Below are 10403 nucleotides of genomic sequence, written 5' to 3'. Positions count from 1 at the left end.
TAGCAACGTATTTACCAGTTGGACACTCATTTCATTGAGAGATACAAAACTGCCAGGCTTTACTCCAGTGAGAAAGAAGCCACGCTCACTCTGGCACATGATGTGATGGGTTTCCTGCCACTACAGTCTTATTTTGCTCCTTTTTTATTTATATAACCCATTGAATCCAGCAGATGGAATTTGAATTCATGAATTCAGAGCCCAGGACTGTCAATCACTGCTTGTGTGCGTGCCTCTGTAAACCCTTATCCAATGGTCATCTTAGACCCCGACCAGCAGTGGTGGAATGTAACTAAGTACATTTACTCAAGTACTTTACTTGAGTCTTTTCTTTTCATGCCACTTTCTATTTCTATTCCGCTACATTTCAGAGAGAAACATTGTACTTTTTACTCCACTACATTCATCTGTTACAGCTTTAGTTACTAGTTACTTTACACATTAAGAGTCCTCCACACAGAACACATGTAGTTTATAAAATCTGATGTTTGATTCTAAAGTAAACTAGCCAACAATATAACGGCTACAAGTCCAGCGGAGATGATGAGACCATTAAACACACAACTGGTTGGATCCTTTACACACACACTACAGTGGTTTAATAATTTAACTACATTCTCCTGATGATACCTACACACTTTTACCTATTTAACATTTTCAATGCAGGACATTTACTTTTAACAGTATTTTCACAGTGTGGTATTAGTACTTCTACTTAAGTAAAGGATCTGAATACTTCCATCGCTGCTGATCAGGTTACAGTGTAAATAGGTCTGGAGAGGACGCCATCTGCTACACTTAGAAGCGCCTGCCACTGCACAGCGTTTCTATATGGACTATAGCTATGCTTTTAGTACGTTTTACAGACAAAACTTTTCTTAGGTTATTGCAACTAAGTCAATCACTCTTTACTAGCACGGTGCCCGTTCAAAGCATGCCTGCGATATTGCTGAGAACTGCTCATCCAAACTCATCCAAATTCAACACTTCTTCAAGGTAGCCCCAGGTTAGATTAGGTAAGACTTTTAAAGACCTTTTTAATACCATTTAGAATTAAATTTAATAACTTCATGAACATACTGGCAAAAGTATGTAGGATATAATGGAATATCAGAAAGGATTTTAGGCTGTAAAAATAATTGTTTACCAAGTACTTGAACTTAATACGTTTTATTGTCAATACATACATGCTTTGTGACAGAACAGTTATTTTATGAAAGGATAATACAAGTGTTAGACCTTTGTGAACAAAATCTAAGACCTTATTTTTCAAATATATTTAAGCCATTTGGAAGACTTAAGGACAGTTGTGTCACACCCGGTCAGAAACACAGGTGAAATACACTCTGGTTCACGGAACAAAAACACCAAGAGCAGACTTACTTTACCACATTACCAAGGTATACAGATTTATTATGTTTAAATATGAAAAACACTATTGAATGTTAATATTCTAACTCATTGTACTCGGCAATCACTTACAGAAGGCCCTTTAAGCAACCCAACTATACTACCGACTTACTGTGTACTTCAGAGGAAAACATTTTACTACTACATTTACCTGACAGAAATGTTACTGGTTACATTGCAGATTCAGGTTTTACTCACAAAATATCCCAATTAAAATAACATGCATTATTATTCATTAATTTATCCAGCATCATATTAGAGTTGAAAGCTCCACCTTGAAGAGATGGTAAGTAAATTGAAGTACATTGTCCGTGCCAGGAGCAGTGTTGTAGTACTCGAGATGGATCTTAGGACCACTTTTTGAAGGTCTCGTCTCAGAATTGACCACGTTTTTACTCGGTCTTGTCTCGGTCTCGGATAAAGAGGATTCGTGATTTTATTTCAAGACCACACCTGCAGGGATTTCACTAATCTGCCTGTGCATTGTCTGATTTATGCCTATGTGTTAAAACTCGCAAATGCAACCAATAACTTGACTCATCTCTAATATGAAATGTGTTACCGTAAACCCCCCTCTCCCTGCCCCCTTTACACACACATTAGAAAGTGAATGCAGGAGACAGGAGAGGAAGCTCTGGCTGGCTAACACACATCTGGTCTTGGTGTTGACGCGGTCTCAAACCTTCAAAAGGGTCGGTCTTGTCTCGTCTCTGTTTGAAAGAAAAAAAAAAATTATCACAGTATTTTTTTTACCAAATACATCGATGTTGATATTGTGGCGATATTGTAGGGTTGACTATAGGCATGGGCCGGCTACCGGTTTCAAGGTATTCCACGGTTTGAAGAAGTCACGGTTTCAAAACCACTAATATATCCGTCGTACTGTTCCTGCGGTATGAGCTGTTTTTTATAAGTCTACAAAGACAGAAAGGGCAGCTTAGAACTGCTTCAAAATAAAATACATTGTGTTCAATGGAAAAAAAGTAGCTTTTTACCCAGACATTTAAAAAATAATACATTTATAGCTGTAATTGCAATACCGTAATACCGTGAAATGTTTGCTGACGGCCATCATACCGTCGGAATCTCATACCGGCCCATGCCGAGTTGACTAGTGGTGCTTCCACAAAATATCAACACAATGAGGGTTTTGATAAATAATCATTAATAATGTTGATATGACTAAGTGGGTAAAGGCAAATAAAAGAACAGCTAGTAAGTCTGGTAGGTAGGGCTGGGCGATATGGAGAAAAATCTGATATCAGGATTTTTTTATGTTGGTATTGCGACGATATTGTAGGGTTGACAATTGGTGCTTTCACAAAATATTTGTTGAAATTTTAGATAAATAATCAATGTGGTAAACACGCTCAATCCCCTTTTTTAGTTTGAGTCGTGATCGTGGGGCACTCAGGCTACATCGACATGACTACGTTTTCATTTTTAAGCTGCGCTTTGAGAAAAAATGACCTGGGTCCACACAGGGGTTTTAGCTCCAGTAGCAGAACTAATCTGCGTCCATATGAACACGTCTGACAACGCATATCACATGACCGGCATGCGAGAACCACTGTAAATAGGAAGCAGATTGTCTGACGTTACTCTGCAGCTGAATATCATGGATGTACAGTAGGAGTTGAAAACACAGAAAATCCTTTGAAAAGTAAGAGCAGGGATTTATTATCTTGGAGCGACGACGAGGTGGAACGGTTACTGAAAGGTCTGTAAGCTACCTAACTGATAAGACTGCAGTATGCCTTCGCACGGCCATGTAAACACCGGCAAAAACCCGAATATGCTCATATTCCGGTTTTTAAAAACCCGAATATGCTACCTGGGTTACCCCTTTTCTAACCCGAAATTTTGGTCATGTAAACGCGTATTGGCATATCCCCATCAAAAGGAACATTGATTTGTGTTCTGAGCATGTTCTATTCGCAAGGAATCTTGGTCTTTTGAGTAGAGGAACTTCTTGTATGCACCAGAAAACATAGTTATAATAATAATAATAATACCTGCGCGCAGTATACCGGAAGTAAACAAGAAGTAGAGGTAAACATGGCGAGACGCAGCACAGCACCACACTTTTGGAGCGAGGAGGAAACCAATTTCTTTATTAGTGTAGTGAAAACCATGAATATAATGTCTTTTGTTGACGGCAGAAAGTACCGAGATAGTGAGATTTATAAGAAGGTGACCGAAAAGTTATTGCGTCTTAAGGTTGTCCGTAGGCTACGTCCAGATGCTAACCGTGCATCGCCGTTTACGTCGGGATATCGCCAATTGATTACAAATTCCATGTAGGAGTAACTCTCTCTGCTCACGCATGTAAACGGGTTATTCCGAATGTTTCAGAAACCCGAATAGTGACCTTAACCCGAACATAACCCGAAAATTGACAGCTTGTAAACGTAGTCATGGTTTCCAAATGTTGAAGTTTTAGGGGCTCGGAAACACAGCAGTAGTACGGATGCGAGGCGTAAACAAGGCACAACATATTCTCTTTCAAACCAAAACGTAGTAGTGTAGATGCGTGATCGCGTGTCTCGCTGAAGACGCAGCTGAGAAGTCAAGAACAGACAAAATCACCATAAACCTGGGTGTTTTATTTTGAAATTTGTTTTATTTTGTAAAGTATCTGGCTGCGTTGAGGCCTTCCTGTATGTGATTACCTGCCTGGCTTGACACATTCACTCGCAGAAAAAAAAAAAAGAAAAAAAAAGAGGAGACGCCGAAAACAATTTGCCTGCTTCGCGGCTATTAGCGGCTTTTCTGCATCCGGTGTGTTTTCTGAGTCTGAATGTAATGAAGGTGTGAATTACTTTTTCAATTATCATGGAAGGAATGTGTTCAATCACATTAAAAACTAAAAGTCTGTAAACTGTCCATGCTTCAAAAAGGTGAGTCTTATCTAATAATATCCTGATGAATTAAGACAAATTGGATATGCTATCTACTGGGTATGGAAAACTCTAAATACAATACTATAACAGTTAGCTCTTTACCTCGCCACCAAATTAGACTAGGGATGGGGGGAGGGGGGGGGATCGATACAGTATAGTGTCGCAATATTTTCCGTGGCAATACTGTATCAATGCACAGACGCCAAGTATGGATCTTTTATTATATAAATTGGACATGAGAATTGAATGTTTTGGTACTAGAATAATAAATAAATTGCATTTTCAGCCCACTAGATGGAAAATTGAAGTGAGATGAATAAACAGAAATGTATGTTTTTGAGATGAAACGGATGTTGACAAAGTTTTCCTTTGGAGACATCATTTGGAGTTGGAAACAAGGTAATAAACTGCAATATATTGCAGAATATCGCAATATGTTTAAAATCGCAATAATATCGTATTGTGACAAAAGTATGGTGATGATATGGAATGGTGGGGCCTCTGGTGATTCCCGCCCCTACTGCTCACACATCTTGACCAACAGAACAATACGAATTGACGGTTAGTTTCCATATATTAGTTGTTCCATATTTAGTGCTTCAAACAAGATCATTTTAAAAACATAAATAAAACAAAAATAAAAACTGAAAAAAAAGACGGAAAGTGGAAGCTATGGTTGACTGAGGTAAGTTGGTGTCATGATTTAAGGAACATCAATGTACATTTAAATAACATTCATTATCCCATAGCCATAATCTGTGTATTTGAATATGTCGTCTTAGCTCTACATGTACAGAATGTGTTGACAAACCTTAAAGTGACTCATTGAATTCCCTTGGCTTTGAGTTCATCTCCCACTCGGCGGAGATAATCAGGGTCTGGGTATCCATAGCTGCAAACACAACAACAGAAACTCAGGGACTTCCTATGGACTAGTAGTGTGCATTAGTTAGAGCTGTTCCAAATGTTGCTTCACAATTCAATGTCTCAGAAATAGCTGCGATTAACAATAGTAAAATGTATATACATATTATTTTTAAAAAGGTCCCATGACATGGTGCTCTTTGGATGAAAAAATAATAATAATATTGACAATTATTTTAATTATGTCAAATCATATGAGACTGCTGTACTGATCATTTAGCTCCCAGAAATTAGTTTATCTTGCCATAAATACAAAGATGTACAAATAAAGGGTTTACATGCAGTACAGGGAAGGAAATAATTTTGTGATTCCATGAGAGGCACTGCAGTTACATGTAGTAGAATATGTGATGTAGGACTGCACCATATGAGGAAAATATCTAATGGCGATTATTTTGACCGATATTGCGATGTGATTCACGATACTGCAGGGAATGCTCATTTTTGTAGCATTATTTTTATTTCAATTAAAAAATATTAAAATTAAAAAAAGTTGAAATGATAATAGTGTGATTTATGTGAGGATCTGTACCAAACAAAGATTTTTTTTCTGTAGTCTGTAGGTGGGGTTTGTCTCTGCAGCACCACAATACTTCATCCACAATGGTTTGACACATATTTTGCCTTTAACAAATAATTCATTCCCCTGCCATTTTGGATATTCAAGGTTTCCACAAGTTAAATTTAAAGCTCGGTGCGCGATCACGGAAGGCTTGTATCATGTGGATGCGCTGACAGTGTTGTTGTCATCACTTAGATTTCCTCATGGGGGAGACAGAAACTATGCGCTATAGCTTTAAGACTTTTTAAGACCTTTTTAATACCATTTAGAATTTAATTTAATACCAACTTCATGAACATCCTGGCAAGAGTATGTAGGATATAATGGAATATCAGAAAGGGTTTTGGGGTGTGAAAATAATTGTTTACCAGGTACTTGAAAATACAACATATTGTAGTACTCAATACGTACGTGCTTTGTGCCAAAAACAATGGAGTTATGAGTTATTTCATCTTATGAAAAGGATAAAATAAATGTTAGACCTTTGTGAACGAAATTTAAGACTTTCTAAAGAAATGTAAGACTTTTAAGGTCTTATTTTTCAAATATATTAAAGACATTTTAAAGACTTAAAACCCTGCGGGTCCCCTGATATTGCACTAGTCCATTTTGTGATTTCAATGAAATTGCGATTAATTGTGCAGCCCTAATGTAATACACATCAATAAAATGTCATGTTGCCCAAAAAGAGTCCTTACTGAGTCGGTCCCCCATGTGTGGAGGTTTTGTGGTGAATATCGTTCCATGTGACCATGTTGTTCCTGCCGCTGGTGGTGGAGCGACCCACAGTGAAGACCAGTCTCTGATCGAAGGCCCGCCTCAGCAGTTTGAGGATCCGTTGGCCCTCCGAGGAGTCTGGGAGATAGGCTGTACGGGACGCACCTTCATATGGCTGCCCGGGATTAGGATGCTCCTCCTGCAGACACACAGGAGAGCTCGCTCCGCTTAACCATGGAAGTTGGTTTTCAAGTGACTAAGGGTCCACAGCTTATTTTAGGACCAGTTGGTTTAATTTTAAAACATACATAACATGAAAAAAACATATCGATGTAGATATTTGCGGCAATATTGTAGGATTGACTATTGGTGCTTTCACAAAACAGTAACACAATGAGAGTTTAGATAAATAATCACCAATAAGGTGGATACAATGACTAAGTGGGTAAAGGCAAATAATAAAACAGCCAGTATGGTAAATTCAGAAAATGACATCACTTTACTGTAATGCAGCCTTTAACACCAGGAAAAGACAACAATTAACACTTGTCATATCATGATATTACCATATCCTAAATGTCAGACGATATCTAGCCTCATATATTGATGTTGATATAATATCGATATATTGCCCAGCCCTACTTGATACTCTGACAGTTCAGCGATGTAAGAGTCTCACTGGGATGCTTCTGTTGGTCCTGTAATTTTGAGACCAAAGCTCCTTTGTTCAGTGATGACGACTGAGATAACTCCATTCATACACTGTGAGACGAGCTGAAAGCTCCTGGAAAAGCTAGTAAGTACCTTGAGTTAAGATCCGTTGTTTTTTTTGTCAAATAGGCTACTGTTTTCAAGGTGAAAAGTGAACATTTTCATTAAACATTTTTTCGGGTCCTACCTTTTGTATGCCACTTGGAATGTAATAACTGATGATTATTGTTCCATATTTCTCATATCCAGGCAGAGATGCGGAGCTTGTGGTGGACCTCATCTCGCCTCCATCAGGTTGTGTCCCTTTCAAAGTGCCGTACAACTCTCCACAAGTCGGGCACACAGGCTTGTAGTCGAAGGCTGTTTTCAGACAGTTTCTGCAGAACGAGTGCTTGCACCGCAGAGTCTTTTTCTCGGCGGTTGCTATCGGTTCCATACAGATTGGACATGCTTCTTCTTCGGGATCTTTGCTGCGTGTAGATGGATCCGAGGTTCTGCTGCTTGGAGCCTCTGCTGGACCTTTGTTCACTGGACTCTTGCTAGAGCTCGGCCTGTTTTGTGAAAGGAACTCTTTTAAGTTAGCAATGTGTCCAAAAGGCCCGGTCACATTTACTTCAGATCTTCTGTGGCTGGGCTTCAAGAGGAGGCGTGGAAATCTCTTCTGCAGTTCTTTGTGGTCATGCGGACCCACAGGGACAGAAGCGACCTGCAGGTCAGAGGCAGTCCGCTGGTAAAATGTGATGAATCGCTGTCTGACAAAGTCAGCACGGACACGGTGCGAGGAGCCATGGAGCGATCTGAAAGTCACCCGTACTGTGCCGCTGGGTTTATGGTGTACTGTTCTGGGGTCAGGCTGTTTTTCAATGGCAATGCTGTTCCCTTGAATTTTCTCAAGTTCTTGGGCACATCTTTGCTCAATGTAGGCCATAACAAACACCGATACTTCCACAGGTTTGACATGAGGTGAAGCATGCTCGTCCTGCTGACGGGTTGATCCGCGTGTGACGGGACTGGAGCTATGCCTCCGTTGCAGTTGGGTGGTCAGCTGCTCCAGCTCCTCATAGGTTCCTCTCACTATGTAGCAGGAAGCTTTATTTTCAGGACTGTACGGTTGAAGAATCCTCATTAGTCTTCCAGAGTCTACGTAAGCAGTTTTATCAATGATGAGATGGATGTCTGTGATAAACTGCAAAAAGACAGCTGAAGTTAGCCATTAGCTACATACATACACTCACCTAAAGGATTATTAGGAACACCATACTAATACCGTGTTTGACCCCCTTTCGCCTTCAGAACTGCCTTAATTCTTTGTGGCATTGATTCAACAAGGTGCTGGAAGCATTCTTTAGAAATGTTGGCCCATTGATAGGATAGCATCCCCCACACCATTACACCACCACCACCAGCCTGCCCAGCGTAAAAACCAGGCAGGAAACGTATCCATTTTTTTTAACTAGCAACATTTTTTAGTCATCAACTTTATTCTGATGTCACTCATTTTTCCTATTTTTAGTGGAGATGAGTGGTACCTGGTGGGGTCTTCTGCTGGTGTAGCCCATCCGCCTCAAGGTTGTGCGTGTTGTGGCTTCACAAATGCGTTGCTTCAGTAACTGAGCAGATTGTGAAATACTCAGACCAGCCTGTCCGGCACCAACAACCACGCCACGCTCAAAGTTGCCTAGATCACCTTTCTTTCCCATTCTGACATTCAGTTTGGAGTTCAGGAGATTGTCTTGACCAGGACCACACCCCAAAATGCATTGGAGCAGCTGCCGTGTGATTGGTTGATTAGATAATTGCATTAACAAGAAATGTAACAGCTGTTCCTAATAATCCTTTAGGTGAATGTACATGCAGTGTGCAACATAGTTCTACTCAGACATTTGGATGAAATTTTTCTCTGATGGTGATGCAAGTGTGATACGGAGCATTACATTATAAACAGGGTGAAACAACTAAAGAATGATAAGAAAGGTTTTTAGGAAGAGTCAAACCCTCTGCATCAGAGCTTTGATACTGCTGTGCCTTGAAGCTGGGGCCAACTTCTCCACCGGTCTGTTATTTCTGTGTTCCTTTCATTGTAAAGTGCACTGAAACCATGTCTTATGGTGATTTTACCCTTTGAATAAATGTGATTGATTGATTGGCTGTAGACGGTCTAGTCTCACATTGATCAATTCCAATGGTGTGTTCAAGTCGGTGTTGTTTTGTCATCTCATGAAGTCCAAATTTTACCACCAAGAATTTTCCCTCGAACAGCTATCATATCATAACAACCTGAGAAGAACTTTGACAGCAGAGTTTACCATTATCTTTATTATTAATAACAATAAATAATAAGTAAATGCGGGCCTATTTGTATAGCACGGCTTGATTTTACCACATTGTGGGCAGCGGGCAACATGCGACGGTAAAGGTTAACGTTACTGGCGTATTCATTTGAATTTGCGAGCTTTTATTTTGAAAGTCAGACGCCGAAAACAAGGAGCGAGTAGAGTGACCTTATTTAGTTTTGTGGCCAACTTTTAGAACACTTCTCCCGCTAGAAAATCAAACATGTTGGTTTGTTTTGCGACGGATATCAAAAAGGTTCGAGATCAATTAGCAGGAAATGTCTACGTATTTTTTCAGAAAAACAACATGGGTAAAACCAAACCCTCACCCAATATAACATCGGTTTCTGCTTTCACATCTCACCTCCCTTCATAGATATATACATCTATGACCTCCCTTTAGCCTGCTTAGCTATCTAAATGTAACTATGGGGCCTACCTCCATACTGCAGAGCTCTTGTGAACTGTAGCAGCGCCGTGTTGTCGTCTCTCTGAACTAAGCGCTGACCTGCTGCTGCTTTTTGCTTTCGCTTTCAGCTCCAGGTTGTCTGCCGTGTTCACCGGCTGTCTGTCAGCGAGCCCTGGCGGTGAACATAGGGCGGTGACCGGGTAACCAACAACATGCCCGGGGCCCACGCGAAGGCCCCATCCACGTGGTCAAAGTTCCTTCGCTCCAGCCCCGCCCACATCCAGGACGTCAACAGTGCTGCGTTCATAGCATGTGAGAACTTCGGGCGTCTCCCATTGTCCGGTCCTATTTAACCCTTGGGTTGTCTTCCCGTCGACCTGCAACTTTTTCTTTTTTCTGGGTCAACATTTTCTCACTTTTCCCGACGTTTTTGT

General features: G+C 40.3%; 1 protein-coding gene across 2 annotated transcripts; it reads right to left on the bottom strand.

The window, feature by feature from the left end:
- Window positions 1–1154: 1154 nt before the first annotated feature.
- si:dkey-3h3.3 (uncharacterized protein LOC100144568 homolog) lies at window positions 1155–10131 on the bottom strand. Of its 2 annotated transcripts, none has more exons than XM_039804152.1 (5): window positions 10000–10131; window positions 7415–8413; window positions 6498–6715; window positions 5125–5205; window positions 1155–2120 (listed from the first exon to the last, which is right to left on the bottom strand). In XM_039804152.1, the coding sequence occupies exons 1-4, from the start codon at window positions 10003–10005 to the stop codon at window positions 5136–5138; spliced, it is 1293 nt and encodes a 430-aa protein (XP_039660086.1). In that variant the 5' UTR covers window positions 10006–10131; the 3' UTR covers window positions 1155–2120; window positions 5125–5135. The 2 variants fall into 2 exon arrangements, with proteins under 2 accessions (XP_039660086.1, XP_039660085.1); XM_039804151.1 differs by lacking the exon at window positions 10000–10131 and adding an exon at window positions 8757–8803.
- Window positions 10132–10403: the final 272 nt, after the last annotated feature.

This window comes from Perca fluviatilis, chromosome 6 (genome assembly GCF_010015445.1).
Source record: "Perca fluviatilis chromosome 6, GENO_Pfluv_1.0, whole genome shotgun sequence".
Classification (NCBI taxonomy): domain Eukaryota; kingdom Metazoa; phylum Chordata; class Actinopteri; order Perciformes; family Percidae; genus Perca; species Perca fluviatilis.
This window is presented reverse-complemented; position numbering and strand designations above follow the sequence as displayed.

Excerpts from the sequence above, each read along its gene's own strand:
- si:dkey-3h3.3 (XM_039804151.1), bottom strand. The coding sequence starts at position 8,786 with ATGGGCTACACCAGCAGAAGACCCCACCAG. Across the intron at positions 8,414-8,756 it reads CCAGCAGAAGACCCCACCAG|TTTATCACAGACATCCATCT; the intron begins GTACCACTCATC and ends GTCTTTTTGCAG. Across the intron at positions 5,206-6,497 it reads ACACATGGGGGACCGACTCA|CTATGGATACCCAGACCCTG; the intron begins GTAAGGACTCTT and ends TTGTGTTTGCAG.